General features: G+C 42.4%; 1 protein-coding gene across 2 annotated transcripts; it reads left to right on the top strand.

The window, feature by feature from the left end:
- Positions 1-4,028: 4,028 nt before the first annotated feature.
- Plgrkt (plasminogen receptor with a C-terminal lysine) lies at positions 4,029-17,979 on the top strand. 2 transcript variants are annotated; one of them, XM_034512574.2, is made up of 6 exons: positions 4,029-4,186; positions 5,071-5,180; positions 7,905-7,991; positions 15,398-15,528; positions 16,075-16,184; positions 17,559-17,979. In XM_034512574.2, the coding sequence occupies exons 3-6, from the start codon at positions 7,911-7,913 to the stop codon at positions 17,678-17,680; spliced, it is 444 nt and encodes a 147-aa protein (XP_034368465.1). In that variant the 5' UTR covers positions 4,029-4,186; positions 5,071-5,180; positions 7,905-7,910; the 3' UTR covers positions 17,681-17,979. The 2 variants fall into 2 exon arrangements, with proteins under 2 accessions (XP_034368465.1, XP_076775099.1); XM_076918984.1 differs by having other exon boundaries at positions 4,054-4,190.
- Positions 17,980-18,318: the final 339 nt, after the last annotated feature.

Genomic DNA, 18,318 nt, shown 5'->3' with positions numbered 1-18,318 from the left:
TTTTTGAACCCCATAATAGAATAAAGCAACTTCCCTAACTTTAGTTGGCTGACTGAAAATAAAATATAGACTTTATATGTGGAAATCTAGCCCAAACATAAATGTGTGTGTATACACATGCACAGACAAAACATAGTTCTAGTTAATAGTTCTTTTCTCTAAAAGGATAGCCAAGACCCAGGACATAAGCTTTATGATATGTTAGTATGGTTGTGACTATTCAGATCTGTAAAAAATTCCCTTTAGAGACTCACTCCTTAGCTGAGTTCTCTTCTTCGTTTGATAAGGATTTGAGAGGTGAGGATGAAGTCATAGGCCTTAGCAGTCTCTTTGATGTGAATTATTTTTTAAAGCTAGAAGGAGTGAGGTGGTTTGGTTTGTTTTACAAAAGCATTGCTTAAAGTACTCTACCAGAGAAGACAAGTGCTGACTGAACCTGGTCTCTCTGAAGCTCTCCATGGGAATTGGGGGCCTGCTGCTTTCCCTGATTTGCATATGAGTAATCTGAAGAGCCACCTCCCCCACCCACCTCTCCTCCACCTGTTTCTGCTCCTCTGACATCTATTTATTTTCCCATGAAGTTGATCATGCCCCCTTAATGAAGTTTTGGTATCCTCCAGAAATAGAAAAGGAAGGTGTGACTTTATACATACATCTCATCATAATTGTCGTCGTCACCATCATCATCACCACTTCAAAAAAAAATACACGTAAGCCAAAATAGCCTAGGTAAGGAGAGAAGTATCCCCGAAAATGATCTGAGTTTTGTGATTTGGACAAAATAAATAAATGTTCAGACAAGAGAAAACCAGTGGCTAGCCAAAGCTGAAGCGTGAAACATATATATATCTAATGCCATCTGTAATCTCTGTTTCTTGTTCATACCCCACCTGGTCTATTCATTTCAGGAGATAAACCTCCTTACTTCTCACATTCTACTTAGTTGATGATGAAGACAAACCATAAGGCCATACAGAAAGTGATTCTGGAGATGCCCAGGAACAATCTGCAAGAGGGCCACACTGCAAAGGCTGAAGGTGAGCACGCTTGGCAAGTTCCTGCAGAGAATATTACTGTGGCTGGAGTCTAGGCTGAAAGGCTGGCTCTCATCATGCCACGAAGGGCCTTGAGGGTTAAGGAGAAAGGTTGGTTTCTAATTGTGATGCAAAGTCATTGGATAGTTTAAGGCAGAGGAGTCATGTGTTCTAGACAGTAACTACAGCCAGCTGAAGAAGGCGGGTGGAGGAGCCTGTGTTCATGGAAACTGGGAGATTTAAGGAGATTCTGTTATAGTTCAGTTCAATTCCATCACTACCTATGGGGAAATAAAAGTCACATCCCAAAGTGATCACACACACACACACACACACAGAGAGAGAGAGAGAGAGAGAGAGAGAGAGAGAGAGAGAGAGAGAGAGAGAGAGAGAGAGATCATTTTATTTTTTAAATTTTATTTATTTTATATGTATGGGTGTTTTGTCTGAATGTATGTCTGTGCCATAAGAGGGTGTCAGGCTTCCTGGGACTGGAGTTACAGATAGTTGTAAGCTGCCATATGAGAGTCAGGAATCAAACCCTGGTCCTTTAGAGTGTCCTTAACTGGATGAGCTCTCTACAGCCCTAGTTCTCAGAGTTCAGGAACTATTTCCTGAAGGAGGAGAAGGAAGAAGAGGAGGAAGAGGAAGAAGAGGAGGAGGGGAGGGAAGAAAAGATCATTCAGGGGAGGAGAACAGGCTGAGATTCACAGGTTGAGAACAGGGTCATGTGTGTCGCATGGGTTACAGGAGAAGGAAGTTAGCAAGCAGGTGCTTAGTCAATACTGACATCACAGTTGAAAAGCACCCAAAAGAGAAGCAGCTACAAGTTTCCTGCTCATCAGCTGTGAGATTATTTACATACAGCTGAGAAAGACTAAAGTCCACACCCTCATCACCAGTCCCCAGTGCTTCCCCAGTCAAGCTTATGATTCTTGGGATGCTATGACATGCTTCAGCTGAGCCACATGAAGCCTCATTTGATTCAGGTTACACTCTGAAATGCTCAGAACAGCTTTTTTTTTCTCTTTTTTTTTCTTTTTTCTTTTTTTCTTTTTTCTTTCTTTCTTTTTTTTTTTTTTTTTTTTTTTTTTTTTTTTTTTGCTCCCCTGCTCTCTTCCACCACAGTTATCTTCAGTCTTCAGTTACTGCATTTCAGTGACAAACCTTGACAAGCTACCGAATCATTAAAAAAAAAAAAAAAGAAGGCCTACCAAATTAATAAGATGAAATCACAATAATGATTGAAAGAGTCAGTAATAGTAAAACAGGCAGTATTTTCAAATGTCAGACTCTCTCAGGTATCACCTAACTTGTATAGTAGTCTTAGGAGTTGTATTTCCTGGAGTCACCTCTACTTTAGAGCTGTAGAAATGGAGACACTGTTCAAGTAACTTGTCAAAACTTACAAAACTTACATGATGAGGAAGGATACAAGTGGGAATGGAACCCGGATGCTCCAGTGTGCTACAAAGCGGCCACACAGGTAGACTGTGAGCGTCTTTACCCACTGCAATCACAGTGTGTGCATCTTAAGGCTCTGACTTATTGTATGCCCCAGAAATTCTATCCCTACAACCCAAGACAACTGACAATGTGCTCACAGAGCTAGCACTGCTATTCATACTAGACTAAATAGAACCATCCAAATGTCCATCAGCCTGAATGGACACACAATATGTCTTATATTCATACACTGGACTTCTATTTAATCCCAACAAGAAATGGAGCCATGATCCATGCTCTAATTTACTTGTTTAATTTTTGCTTCAAAATTTACATTTTACATTTATTTACTCTCTGTGTGTGCAAGTGCACACACATGCAAGGAACACTTGGAGATGTCAGAGGACAACTTGCAATACTGGGGTCTCTCCTTCTACCATGTGGATCCCAGGAATAGAACTGGGCCTCAGGGTGGCAAGTATGTTTACCCACTGAGCCATCTCACCAGCCCTCATACTATAGCTTATATGAACACACACACACACACACACACACACACACACACACACGTTAAAGTAAAAAAAAAAAAAAAGCCAGTAAAAAGTCCGTTCATTTATATGAACTATCTAGAATATGTAAGTCTTTGAAAGGGTGGAAAATAGAATAAGATGGGTTTTATAAGTTGATTGTATGTGACACTGTCCATAAAGATAGGTTCTATAGATTGACTGAGAAAAACAGCTCGTGATGAGGGAAGGATCTGGTATGGGCTCGCCCACATAGCACAAATAATGACCACCTCCGTTCCCAGCCCTCTGAGCAGAAAACATGTTATAAATCTTTTTCTTTGAAGCTACAACCCGGTGTGTTTAACATTCTTGGTTCTTATCTATAAGTGCTTATCTGCAGGTACAAGGACTTCTGACCCTCCAACAGCTGGGAACAGAACAGAGGCAAGTTTAGTCTGCAGACATAGACACTACTTCCTACCTCGGAGATCTGCGGCTCATTTCTCTCCGAAAGCATTGACTCCTAGCAACACATACCCACTCCCACAAATAGGACTAAAGATACTGTTGCAATTTCCTCATCCAAGTAATGTTTGGAATGAGGGATCTGAAAGTCAGAATCCCGACTGAAGCTAAGAACATCTATGCAAGCCTGCGAGGCTAGATCCGCCTGAAAGAGACTAGATTGTCTTCTCTAAAGTTTGGAGCCAGTCAAGGATAAAACAGAGCTCTTAAAGACTGTGAAGCACATACTATTTTCCCAACTGGTTGTATAGCAAGTGCTAATGGGTCCTTGAGTGTTTCCTCAGTGAAGTTGGGAGTGTGGAAAGCGCACAGGGAAATAGGGAAATTCTTGCCACTGTTTGCTTTTGTTCCCTGTTTACCTTTATGCGATTTGGTGGTGGCGGTTTTTTACAGGCGGCTTTCCCTCGAAAACATGCAGTATACTGGACCCTGCAGGTTGGAATTTGCCGTTCTGTCCCGCCCCACCCATCTCCCGTCTCTGCGCCTGCACCGGAAGAACACCCCTGTCCTCAGAGGAGCCAAAGGCCACGCTGATTGGTTGAAGCTCGTGATCCACTGTTATAGCCAGCCTATCCTGGGGCTCTGCCGAGCAAGGTACTGTCTGTGCCCTGCTCATTCTGGAGCTCTGGCTAGAGGCCTCTGCTGTGGTCACCTTCCCCTGCACCGTGTCGCGTGAGTGAGTGCATCGGGACACAGGCACCTGGGAGGGAGGGTCGGCTCGGTTGTATGAGTCCCGCACAGCTGCAGTTTCCCCTGGGTAGGGAAGGCCTGGGCTCTGGGTTCTGCTGATACCCCCGAGGCTGACAGGTATTGCCAACCCGGTTCTATGAGTGTGATCTCTCCATACCATTGTCACCAAGTTGGGACAAGTGTGCAGAGTGCAATGGACAGGGAAATGGGATATCTTTAGGGAAATACCCTAAATGACCGTAAGCTGGCTCAACAGAGTGGAAACAAAACAAAACAAAAAGCACACCCAGAGGTTATGTGGCTTCCTTCTTGGGAACATGGTTTGAAAGATTTACTGAGAATGAATGTGATGATGTGACCAGCCAAAAAATTCTGGTTCTAAATCAGGGAAGAAATCTGGACGACAGAAATAGTGCAGAATTCCTTCTCTTCTAAATCGAATCCTGGTTCCGAGGACGATCACAAAAAGTCTGTCTGGGATTTGCACAATCAACATTACTCTCCCCCCCCCCCCCCCAACACACCTTTCCAGAGTACCTTGAATCATGTCCTCTTGGAACTGGAGCATTAACGCCACTGTTTCCCGATCCCTAACCTAAAACAAACTAAAAACCAGGAGCAGCCTAGACTCACATCCATATTCTCCATCCTCCAGGACACTGTGGTTTTCTGTGTTGCCTGTGATAAAGTCAGTTTGTGGCCACTCTTACTTATTACTAATAATATTGTCTCTGAGAGAGAGAAATTTGAAAGTATTTGGGACATCCTAAGAAAAGAGCACAAAATGGCTTTGTTAGGTATGGGGAGAAGAGGTTGAAAACACTGTTCAAGGGTGAAGTTACAGGGTGTGGCACGCTCATTTGCAGGTGTGCTCTCCAGAGGGACATTCCTGGTTGCCTTCTACCTTTAACTGTGTACCTGAGATTTCCCAGACACATCCAAAGTCCAAGTCCAGGAGTGCAAGGCCCAGAAGGAGGTAAGCCTAGATCCTAGCTTTCCAAAATGTTTTTCTGCTCTTCTCTAGATGATTGACAGGAAGATTGTCCTGTTACTTCAAGGGCTAGAGAGCTCACCCCCTGAGAAATAGAAGTAGGCCAAGGGACTGAGAGGCGTGTGTGTGTGTGTGTGTGTGTGTGTGTGGGTGTGGGTGTGTGTGAGAGTGTGTATGTGAGTGTGTGAGTGTGTGTGTGAGAGTGTGTATGTGTGTGTGTGTGTGAATGTGTGAGAGTGTGCTTATGTGTGAGTGTGTGTGAATATGTGAGAGTGTGTGTCTATGTGAGTGTGTGTCTATGTGAGTGTGTGAAAGTGTGTTTGTGTGTGAGTGTGTGAGAGTGTGTTTGTGTGTCTATGTGTGTATGTGTATGTGAGTGTGTGTGTGTATATGAGTTGTGTGAGAGAGAGTGTGTATGTGAGTGTGTGTGTGTGTGTGAGTGATATGTGTGAGCGTGTCTATGTGAGTGAGTGTGTGTCTGTGTGTGTGTGTGTGTAGACTAGAGAACAGTCAGTTTCTTTAAAGATGTTTGAAGATGCTTGCAGCAGATGTAAAAATTCAGTAATCTACTCCTGCAGAAGAAAGCTAAGGGACGTTGAGCAGCCTGGGCCAAGGTTTGTCTTCTGTTAAGCATTCCTGTTCTGTGCAAGTGTTTGTGTGAAGCAGAAGCCACAGAGACTATCAAGATGGACGATAACGCTTCTCCTGCGGGCTCAGTTGGAGATGACTCATGTGATCTTCCAGGCTTAGATAACTGGCAAACAGCTAGATCCCCTCCATGTGAGTGTCCTCTGCCTCTAACCATAGGGTGCTGAGTGGGACAGTGACAGACATGGTGTCCCAGGGCCGGGTAAGGCTCTCTCTTCCTTCCTAGGAAGTAGTTCAGCCTCTGCTCAGCCTCGCAGCTGACTGGCTCAGGGGCCACTTAATTCCAGGGAGTACAGGGAAGTCACTGAAACCTCAGCTCACACTCTGGAGCCTGACTAACAGGGTAACCATACCAATTGATTCGAAATAGCCCTGTTCTCCATGCTCATTTCCGAGGTTACTCTAAACCCAGGGATTTCCTTATGAGGGAAGCTGTGGAAGCAGCTGTTGTCTGGGATTTCCTCAGAATATGCATAAATCCTGGCTGTGAAGCATTCGGACCGGCTGCTGTGGTGTGGAGGTATTCAGCAGCCTAAGACAACACTGAAGAAGAAGAGATGTTGTGACATCCCCCTGGGCCTTGTGGTCTTCAGAAAAATCAATAACTAACAAAAATGTTTTCTGAGAATACTCCGTTGTGTTTAGAACGAAATTAGGAGTTCTGACCCATCTATAGTCTATAGACCTCTGGGATAGCTGTTAGGTAAGATTATATAATAATATTAAAAAAAAAAATCAAGGTGGTGCCTGATGTAGAGGTGGCTCGAGTCACAGTTTTTAAGAAAATAATGATTAAAAAAAAGGGGATATACATCATAAGGAAAAAAAATCAAAATTTGAATTCATTTCCCAGGCTAGTAAAACAGAACAACCATTTTGTTTTTAATTTTACTGTAAAATTCAATAAATTATATTGAACATACTATTCTAAAAAGAGGTTTGTATTTAAGCTAACATAAGTGTTTCTGAGAATATTAAAGTAGGCTGAGGTAAACCTCAATGTTCGGTATATTTAGTGGTGTAGTAAATGCATTTTTTTTTTCTCAATGGTATTTCCACCTTGCAATGAGTTTATTGTGCTGTAGAGTTCATTGGAAATAATGGAGAAACTATACAATGTAGTCACTCTTAAAGACCATTTCTGGGCTGAGGAGATGGCTTCGTGGGTAAGGCACTTGCCATGCAATCATGAAGACTCGTGTTGAAAGCTTGCACATCAATGAATAGTTAGGCATAGTAGCACACATGTGTAATTCCAGTGGTGAGATGAGAGGCAGAGACAGGAGAACCCCTGGAAGCTCCCGGCCAGCTAGCCTGAGGTACACAGCTGAGAGCAACATTCGAGAAAGACTGTCTCAAGCGAGGCGCAAAGTGCAGAACAATGCCTGGGGTTACCCCCGACCTGTGGCACACACCCACCTACACTCACACACACGAATGAATATCTACTCACACACGTACTTCCCGTACATAGAGATCCACTTGCAAAGGCATGTCAGCATCCTCATCCTGCCCTTTGGAGAGCCTCGGTAACTTGGAGAGAATGAAGGGGAGGCTGGAGGAAAATAGCTAGGGGATATCAGCTGCAAGAGGATGAGACCTGCGTCAAAGAGGGAGGTGAGCATGAGATGTCAGGGGGAATACTGACATACTGGCTCCAAGACACCTACACCTTAAGACGCAAGGTCAAGAGGGACAGACAGAAGTTCTGAACACACATCCTCAGATGCAAGGTCTTCCTGTCTGGCAGAACAGATGATAAGAAGGTGACTCGTGTTAGATTTATTGAGGGGAAAACCGAGGAAGCATGGCACATGTGTGTGCTCACAGAAAAGGGAGAGATGGGAAATCATTTCAGTCAGCTGTTCTTGGTTGAGTAAATTGTATTCAGGCTGGGTAAGTATGCCTGAGGTTAGACAGCTACTTAGAAATTTACACTGTTCTCCAGGTCAAGTTTCTTTCCTCTCTCTTTTCACATTGTCACAGCCGATAGGAGCCCAGCATCTATATAAGGATGTGCAGAGTCTGTTATTTCAATATGCCTTGCATTTTACACTTTAGGTCAAGATGGGGTTTATATTCTCGAAATCTATGAATGAAAACATGAAAAACCAACAGGAGTTCATGGTTATGCACGCTCGACTTCAGGTATGTGGTCGTTGAGATGCTATGTTCCTGATCATGTTAAGTTTCTAGAATGGTGCTCTAGAAGCATGAGACGCTCTTTGACCCCTAATTAAGATGCTCTTGGGCTCCATCCTCAAAGACAAGGTGCAGTGGATGACTAAGTAACTGGTAAGCGGATCATGTCTGCAATCCAGCTACTTGAGCCAAAATGTCCACACTACTAGGTAATTGCTTAGAGTATATTATGAACAGAATATGCCTCTTCCCCAGGGCATTCTGGATTCCTGGAACCTGTGAGTATATTAGAAATATGATACCTTACATGGAAAATGATTTTACATTGTGTTCATCTGAAGAAGTATTATCCTAGATTATGAATAGAGATCCATTATAATTTCCAGGACCTTTGTAAGAACGTGTGTATGTGTGTCTGTGAGAGAGGGAGGGAGGGAGAGAGAGAGAGAGAGAGAGAGAGAGAGAGAATTTAAAAATGTTGTACTGTTGCACATAAAAGTCCTAAACACAACCACAGCCTGAGCTGTGCTCTCCTGGCTTTGAAGATGCAGAGTCCAGACCATGGGCCCAAAAATGCAGGCAACCTTAGTAAGTTGGAAAAGGCAAAGAAACAGAATTTCCCATGCCGCCTCCAGAGAGACAGGGTCATGCCAGCCTATTTTGGCCCTTTAACCGTAGACAATAACTTGTTAAAGCAGCATTAGGAAACAGTTATAGACTGTGGTGCCTGACCTTGGGTTGTACAGTAGATGTTTAGAAAAAAAAATCAAAGAGATTGCTGAACTGCCTGATATAAACTGTCAAAGTATTTTAAAATATTACAAGACACAGCTGAATGTTAAAAAGTTCAACCCAAATTGCTTTTGCTGGGTTTTATACAATGATCATGAGGCCCCTGTGATCTGTTATGGCTCTAAGAATAGAAAGCCTTACTCTTGGGCAGTACAAGTGAGAGATAACCTAGACACCTGGATGAATCCATAGCATCTTGACTGTGAGCATGACCTATCCTTGGTCTCCTGGTCTGTACCCTATAGGCAATACACCCTTCAGAGATGCTCCAAGAAGTAAAACTTATGCACATTATACAGAATGTGTACTATAGTGCTTGCTTACAGTAATTTAAAATTTAAAAATATTTTTTATATGTTAGGGTTTCATATAGCCCAGGGCAGCTTCAAATTGCTTATGTAGTCTAAATAGCCTTGAACTTCTAAGTCCTCCTGTCTGTCTCTTCATTGATAGGATTATTGGTATGTATCACTAGATCCCACTGATGTTAAAGACATACAAAAGTTGCTGTATAGGATAATGATTCCTTTGGGGAAAATTGAAAGAATGGGCAAGCTACTTACTGTAATGGAGCAATGACCAGAGGAGACTTACAGGCTAGGAATCAGCCCAGTATCTCAGAAACAAGAGTTGCGTGTGTCTGGAAACTACAAAAGTTTCATTCTTATATCACACTACATGACCTCAAAATCTGTGAAGATCTGGGGACTTTATTCCCCTTGGAAGTTACAGAAAACCAGAGACTCCCACACCAGAGGAGTTCGTCACTGCACAGAAGTAGTGTGAGCAAAGTGCTGACGTCACTTCCTCCTGCTACCCAAAGCTCATGCGCTCTGTGGATTTGGGTCAAGTATGGGGAACACTGAGTGTCTGGGAATCTACTGCTGTTATAGGGAACCATGAACAAAAGGAAAGTGGAGGCTTTTGCTTTGTTTTACTCCTCAGGGTTGTTCACTGACACGCAAGCAAGAGATGGCTCCAGTAGCTAGGGCCCTGCCTTTTTTGACGTACCTATCAAGAATGTGCAGATGTTCACGGTCCTAGGTAGTCACCTGACTGACCAGAGGCAACGGAACAGCTTTAAGTCCTTCCCCAATGATCCCACTGAGCAGGTTTTCCCGTGTGTGGCATTGCGGTTGAGTTGCATCAGCTATCCCTCTTCAGCTTAGCTAAACCAAAAGTGAACCCAGCCCCTTTTTGATCCAGCAGCTTTGTCTCAGCTGGAAGACAACAGGTTGAAATTTTCCCCGAGGGCTGTGCCTACCACACCTGTATGCAACCAAGAGACTAAGGTGTGGTCTGACTAGTTGCACCTCCAAGCACACTACCTTGACCAGCAGACGGACCCCCTACCTTCTACTTGTCCTGTCTTGGATTCCAGACTCTACAATAGACATGTCACACCCGAGGCTCACACGGCTTCCACAGAGCAAAGGTTATTTTAAACAAAAGCTCACCAACAGAACAATGATGGGTTTGCCTCTCTGACTACACGCTGAAGTGAATCCCCTCACAATTTGTATACTGGAAATCTAGCTCCAATATGACTTCATTTGGAGATAGGGTCTTCATAGAGGTAATCAAGTTAAAATAAATTTTTAGGGTGGGTCTTAATCTGATATTTTGGTGACCTTTAAGAGGAAATTGAATCATGTACCCCAAATATGTCATTTATAAGCCTGTGACAGAGGTCTTCTCACGGCTTGTCCAGGAAATATTGGCTTTTGGATTTTTAGATTCCAGAACTGAAACCAAAAAAAAAAAAAAAAACATTTTTTTTTATTGCTTAAACTATTGCTTGTGGTCTCTATGGGGGCGGGGGACGTGGGGGGCTGGTATACAGCTTTAGCAAACTAAAGGAGGGAATACTTGGGGCCTGTGTCCAGAAGGGGGCGCTGGTGTATTGGGTAAGGGGCTCTCTGCGGCTCAACTGCAATTTTCTACTTTTCTCCCTATTTCTATAAGCCCTGCCAGGAGGAACATCAGAGAGGTCATGAGTGGGAGAGAGTTGGTCACCATGAGGTTTGTGTACAGAATGGCACATCAGTTTCACTGTACACTTACATGTGTGCACGACAGTATCTGAATTGCATCAAGCTTCTTTCCTCGCTGCAAACTTTGTTCAGACTACAGCAGTTGAATTCGGCCCATCTTCCATTCAAAGAATTTAACCTAAGTATTATAGGGTCCCTATGTAGTTTCAGAAGTCTAGATATTTTTGCAGATGTTCAGTGATTACTACAACAAGGCCTTTGTTTTTCCCCTCAAGAACCACAAAAAGTTTTGGTTTTGTTCTCTTTCTTTCTTTCTTTCTTTCTTTCTTTCTTTCTTTCTTTCTTTCATTCTTTCTAAATAGTTTTTGAGAACTTTGTACAAGGTATTATGGCTGGGGCTACGGCTCAGTTGTAGAGCAATTGTCGAGCATGCACATAGTCCTAGGTTCAGTTCCCAGTACTGGGGGGGGGGAGGGAGAGGGAAGGGGGACCCACATTAATAGTTACAATGATATTATCATCAATCTTTAGTTTTTCGGTAGAAACTGCTTCTAACTTCTGTCACTGAGAATGAGCTATATAGTTAAAATGAACATTTTTTCACAGTGCCACTAGATGGCACACATAAACAACTTTATAGCATCAGAAAGTCTGGAAAGACTCCTGCTGTTATGATGTAGGATGGAAATGGGAAGCCTAACACAGAGAAAAAGAACTATAGATGCTGCCGGCCCAAGCTGTGCAATGGGACTGTAGGCAGAGCAGTACGGTCATGCAGAGATTAGTGGTCAGCAAAAGTTGGCTGTGTCCAGGAAACAACGTGAGAGAAAAATGAAAGCCAGCCAAACATGAGAGCCAGGCTGTGTGCTGAAAACTTAAGGGGTGGAGATTTTTTTTAGTTTTTAGTGAGATTGGATCTTGTTGCATGGGAGATGTAGTGTTTTGACCCTGGTTAATTTTTATCATCAATTCGATATCTGGAGCCACTTGAGAAGAGGGAATCCCAGTTGAAGAACTACTTAGATTGACCAGAGGCCATGTCTGTAAGAGATTGTCTTGACTGATGGCTGATAAGAGAGCGCTCAGCCCACTGTGGGCAGCACCATTCCTAGGCATGTAGGTCTGAGCTGTATAAGGAAGCCATCTGGACAGGAGCTCTGGCTAGAAAACAGAGTTCTCCTCATAGTTCCTACCTCCAGGTTCCAGCCTTGAGTTCTAGACCTGACCTCCCTCACTGATGGCTTGTGACCTGGAAAATGAAATGAATTCTGTCCTTCCAACGTTGTTTTTGGTCATGGTGTTTCACCACGGTCACAGAAGCAAACAAGAACAGTTCCTAATGTGGAAATAATAAGAATCATTTCCAGACACACACCGAGGGGTTTCTGTTTTTCAGACATTACGACAGTCAGTGATTTATGTGAATTTCTGTGGTGCTAAAATACCTTGGTGATTTCTTTTCTCAAGGGATCACACATTCTTGAACAGGGCAAAGGTGGCAGCCAATGAGTTCAGTGCTGTGTTAAGAACTGAGAATGACGTATGCTAGTGTGTCTACTGACTACAGAATGCCAGGGGCTTTTCTGAAGGCTACTTCGTTTAGTTAACACTTAGTCCTGGCAGTGAGCAGATGCCAGCTAGTTAATGAGGGAATAAACATGAAAAGATGAGGTTGTGTTTTCTCTCTGTCTGTTCTGACATGGTTCAAATGTCTTATGTAGGACTTTTATTAGAAGAAAAAATATTTGGATCACGTTTAATAAGCACATGATCTACTTTTAAATCTATTGGGAAAACTGATGTTAGTTTTAGGTTCATTGTTCAGTTTAGTTTAGAATAGTTGGTGAATGTAGCTATTGGTTTAGGAAGTTACTTATTTTATGCCATTGGAGACCTGAAATTATTATTTATGGGTATATTTTAGTTTTTCAATCATTACACATTTAGATGCCAAATACTATTAAGACATAATTTTCAGTTATTTTTTTTCTAGAAGTAAAACATTAACTTCAAGTTTTCTTTGTTTCAAAGCTTTTGAACATGAAGACCTCAAAGTTTTTAAAACTGCAGTAGAATGAGAGATTATGTTATTGCTTTCCTCCCTCTCTCCCTCCCTCCCTTCTACCTGATCCTTGATGAGGTCTCTCTGATGCCTCCTTACTGAGACACCCACTGCCCTGTGTCTCCTTTGCTGCAACATGCCACTAATCCCAGATTTTCAACTCTAGGTGTATCATTGTTGTTGCTGTTGCTGTTGTAGTTGTCCCTTGACACAGGGCGGCAATGTAGTCCAAGTTGGCCTCAAATTCACAATTCTTCTTTCTATGTCCCCTCTTGAGTTCTAGGACAGCATACCCTACCAAGCCTGGTGTAGAACTCTTAACCTATATCCTGTGTGAGAGAGAACTTTACAACTAGAGTGTTTGAGTCCGGTCCTTTTTATCTTTGACAACTACTCCTACATAGTTAGATGGCTCCCTTCCCCTTCCAAATACTGTGTGTTTGTCATGTCATGCAGTCCCAGGATCTTGTCACAGTCTCATCTCACTTGGGGCCTCCTCTGAGTTCTTGACTGACTTATAAATTTTGATACACAGAGTTCACTCTTTACCATAAAGTTTTTTCATGTGACAAGGACAACGTGTTCTGTGTTCACCACAGCACCACACTGTTTAGTCTCTCGACCTTTATAAAGCTTTCTACCTTTGATAGTTTCCAGCCATCACTTTTAGACTGATATCTACTTGATGTTTACTGAGGATTAAAAAAAAATCTATCCTTTGATAGCTCATTTAGGCAGTAGTTCTTAATCCAGGCTGCATACTAGAACTACCTAGAGGCCCTCCAAAAAACTAAACTAAACTTGTGCTGACCTAACCTCCGATTAACATATGGAATAACTCTTTTAGGGGTGTGAGTATGGGCTGGGACTTTGAAGAACTCCACAGATGTTTATAAATCAGGACATTGATGTTGAACTTTTCTGTGTCTTGTTTTGATTTAGATGCCTTTTCATATGAACACAAATTATTAATTGCTGTATTTATATCACTTTGGAAGGTATCCAGTATTAGGTGAGTTTGGAAAATAAGTGGTCTAGCAAGGATGGGTTTTACACACTCAATATTCATGTATACAAAGTCATATTATGTATCTTTAACAGAACTCAAAACGAACATCAGCTTCTACTGATAAAGGAAGACAAAGTGCCTTAATTACTCTTGCCCTTTCTCCTTCTCTATTCAATTTTCCTTGGAACAATCTTGGTTTGACCTAGGTGACTGCAGGTGGCACAGGCATTAGAGGAGGCATCTCTGACTGGGGGGGGGGGGGGGGGGGGGGGGCGTCTCTGCTGCCATTTACAGCCACCTAGGAAACACGAGGTGATGTGTTTTGAGGACATTGACCATGCTCCAGGGGGAGTCTGGCCATGACTTCTGCTCTCTTCAGTGCTATGGATCCTTGAGACCCAGCTACCTTCTCTAACCACCTCTGGCTCATGTTCTCTACCCAACTGTCTGCTATGAGTTCTCCTGGCCCTAGGATTAAGTGACCTTTGGGTTTGCTACCTGCTTCTAATTTTTAGCTATCTCCTGGAAACCTTCTCATGGAAGAGGGAACCATGCAGACACTTAGGTAGCTGAGATTAACCCAACTGTCTCTCTCAGGCCTGCCTGAACCCAGATCTGCCTCACAACCATTGTCTCTCCACTTTGGTTCCCCTTCCCAGAATCCTCTCTGTTTAGAGATTTCCCCAGGTTCACCTGGAGTTTACTTAGCATATTCCTGTACTAAAACTCCCAGGAGAGGCCAAGTGGCCAAGCCTTATCTTAACACCAAAACTCATTCTCCTCTCTCAGTTCCTGCCATGGTAGAAGAAGGACACGATGAGAAACAGTGTCACGTTACTTTCTTTCCGTCATGAACTCTAGCTCTCTGTTTCTGAGCTTTGCTGATGATGTGTACTGTCAGGTATTTAGAATGTAAACAAGAAGAGAACAGTTTCTTTCTGAAGAGTCAGGCTCTTTTCAAAGCATGGGCTTAAGTTTTTATTTTGCTGCTGCCCCGTGGATTTTTTTTTTTTTTTTAAACAATCCAATCAGATACCGTGTCTTGTGCTTCAGGCTGTTCAAAGCTAAGAAAGGCACGGATTGAAATGGCACACGACAAAACATGTGACAAATACAAATCTCTATTGACATCCCAAAGAGACATCCCTCCATCACTGTATGAAGACCTGGCATTTCAGGTTGGGTGAATTTGGAAGGCAACATTAGCGGAAGGCAAAATAATTTCCATGCAAGTATTAAGAAGGAAGACCAGCAAGGCACGTGTTTAGTAACTTTCTTCATACGAAACAAGGAAAGCCTGGGAACATACCCGTGGCTTGGATCCACAAAGATACAGTCAGGACCTCAGGGAGCAGGGCACTGTTCTGTATACATTCGAAGGGATTGTCACTGCCAAAGGGACAGTTGCACAGAGCTGTTCAGAGCAACTCAGTTAAAGTCTATTGTGATTTAAACAAAATAAAACTGCCTCAGAAGGAAGGAGGGAGGAAAAGCAGATTGTAACACTGTTCCAAGATGGCAGGTGAGTAACCGGCCTTTTGTCTTCTGTGCTTAGCTGGAAAGGCAGCTGACCATGCAGAATGAGATGAGAGAAAGGCAAATGGCTATGCAGATCGCCTGGTCCCGGGAATTCCTCAAATATTTTGGAGCGTTTTTTGGCATTGCAACCATCTCTTTAGCAGCTGGGTATGTTTACAATTTTCTTGAAGAGTTTCCAAAGTAGCAGTCTTTGCCATGGTTAAATTGGCTGAAGTCAGACTGTGAGTTTTGAACCTTGAGTATTTATGTGAAAAAGGAAATCTCCCTTAGCTTGTCTGTAAAGCAAGAGTAGTAACAGTTCATCTGCCTTTAGTTCCTTATGTTCCTTTTGTCTATTTCTCTAGTCTATAAGTTAAAGAGGGCTCACTTGACACCAAGATGAGTGACCTCTGTGCTTATCCCAGAGGTCCTGAATGGTAGCTCTCAATCCTTGTCTGTTTTTAAAGGAGAACTCTAAACCTTGAAGTCAAAGGAAGATTAGCAAGTCATAGACCCTCCCCTTGAGAACCAAAGAATCTGGCAAGTGTGTTGAACAAGGAAATTCAATTATTCAATTTCTATAGAAGACTCAGATGAATTCAATAGCTTACGAGATAGAATACATTCTTCCAAAGGTGTTTTTTTTTTTCTTACAAGGATAAGTTATATGTTTGCATGTTATATTTGACATTCATTGTTCTATTTTTGAAACAGAGCAATAAAGCGAAAGAAGCCAGCCTTTCTGGTTCCTATAGTTCCACTAAGCTTCATCTTCACCTACCAGTATGACCTGGGCTACGGAACTCTTCTACAAAGAATGAAAAGTAAGTCTTCCTAAACTAGAGTTTCTGTGCCATAATTAATCTGTGGTTCAGGATTGGGGCTGAGAGATGGCTCAGTTGGTAACAGGTGTTCACTCTGCAAGCAGGAGGCCCTGAGCTCAATCCCCAGTACCCATATGAAAAAGCCAGGTGTGATGGAACAAGTTTCTAATCTAAGTACCAGGAAGGCAGAGACGGGCAGCTATCTAGGCTCCTGACTAGCCAGGCCAGCCTCCTTAGCAAGCGCCAGGCTGGTCTGAGACCTTGTGTCAAGCACAAAAACAAACACAGAGAAAATGCCTGAGGATACTGGCGGTTAACCTTGGGCCTCCTCACGCAAGTGTACACACATGTACACATACACACGCGCACACACTCATACCTCCTTCTTATAAATCTCTGACTTATGCGGATTCTGAGAGGACCATTTTCCTACGATTCAGAGGACTAGCGACTCTACTTCTTCTAACCCAGTGGCATGAGTCAGCTTTTACCAGCTCCTAAGAACTGACTGCTAAATGTTTAGAAATGTTGCAGGATGAACATGAGGCATACTTGTTTATTAAAAATTAAATAAAATGGGAGTATACAGACTTATAATTAAGTTATAATAAATACTAAATTGCATTTAAATCAAAGGTATAATTACTCGGAATTCATCTGTTTCTAATTGTTTTTCTATTCTGTATAATCATGGATTGCTTGTATCTGCATTGTGCCAATGTAGAAGCAGCATACAGATGCAACAAAGAACGGCCACGGCTTTGGCCGCAGGCTGCACACATTGGTGGCTTGTGATTGCTCCTAACAAGGAGTATTTACATCGTGGAAATTGGGGAAACACCAAGTCAAGGCTTAACCTTGTATTCCGTTGATCATCTAGGCCAGGGATTGAAAAATGTTACATTTTAAATCTTTGGCAAAGAATTCTAATGACTTCTATAAGTATTCTTCATTTTGCAGACAACTTACTCATTTTTTAGTATCAATTTACACTGTTACAGTGTTTGTGTGTGTGTTGTATATTGGTCAGATCAAGGTAATTATAGCTATCTCCTTATGCATTTATCATTTCTTTTGTGTACTATTTCTGAGACACAGTCTCCCTGTGTGGCCTGGGCTGACCTTGAACTCATGACCCTCTTGACTTACCTCCTGAGTGATAGAATATAAGCATGTAACACTACACCTCGCTCTAGCTGGGTTTTCAGAATCCATCATGTGTTTCCCCTGAGTGGTGTGTTCCTTCTCCTGAGTCAGTTGGGTGAGATTTAAGGTCTTGGATCATTACCCACAGTATGTCCCTGGAACAGCAATCCTCTTATGAAACGCAAATGACCCCTTCATCAGCTTACACATTTCTGCATTTTATTTAAGGTGAAGCTGAAGACATATTGGAAACAGAAAGGACAAAGCTGGAGCTGCCAAAAGGACTGATCACCTTTGAAAGCCTTGAGAAAGCCAGAAGGGAGCAGAGTAAATTCTTCTCAGACAAATGACGTCACATCAGACAAATGACGTCACATCTATCCTCAAAGCACATATTGCGTCTCAGAAGCACAAAATTGTTGGCTTGAATCATGGTGTTTACAGGTTTTTAAACGATCAAGATTTTGATACAATGCATTTTTATTTTAGAATATTAAAATTCAAAATGAATTTGTTGAACTATTTTAAAATAAAATTTCTAACACTCAACCAAATCATGGCAGTATTCTAAATAACATTCAAATTCCTTGTGTGTATGTGTGTTTTACAAGTATCCAAGTGCTAAATTAATAAATGATGTTGTTCTGAATTTGCCACCAATGTCCTGCTGCTTGAGGTCCTATCGGACAGACCTTCCACTTGGTACTCAGCTCCCACAGGCATCTGCTCTTGTGTCCTGTCCCCTACAAAAGAATATCGACCAATGCACAGTGAACTACAACGTTCACTGTTTGAAGGAGAAGGAGGATGGGGAGAGGAAGGAAGAGGGGGAGGAGATGGTGATGACGAAGTTGAGAGATATAAATGGGTGTCAGTAGAGCACGTGAGGAAGGAAATGGGTTGATCTTATTTCACTGTATACATATATGATAGTCTCAGTCAATCAATCAACCAATTAGTAAATAAATAGAAGAAATTATAGAGGAAA

This window comes from Arvicanthis niloticus, chromosome 1, assembly GCF_011762505.2.
Source record: "Arvicanthis niloticus isolate mArvNil1 chromosome 1, mArvNil1.pat.X, whole genome shotgun sequence".
Lineage (NCBI taxonomy): Eukaryota > Metazoa > Chordata > Mammalia > Rodentia > Muridae > Arvicanthis > Arvicanthis niloticus.
Note: the sequence above shows the minus strand (reverse complement) of the source record. Positions and strands in the feature narration are given on the sequence as shown.

Coding starts and splice junctions, on each gene's coding strand:
- Plgrkt (XM_034512574.2), top strand. CDS start 7,911: ATGGGGTTTATATTCTCGAAATCTATGAATGAAAACATGAAAAACCAA. Junction 7,992..15,397: donor TTATGCACGCTCGACTTCAG/GTATGTGGTCGT, acceptor TTCTGTGCTTAG/CTGGAAAGGCAGCTGACCAT. Junction 16,185..17,558: donor TCTTCTACAAAGAATGAAAA/GTAAGTCTTCCT, acceptor ATTTTATTTAAG/GTGAAGCTGAAGACATATTG.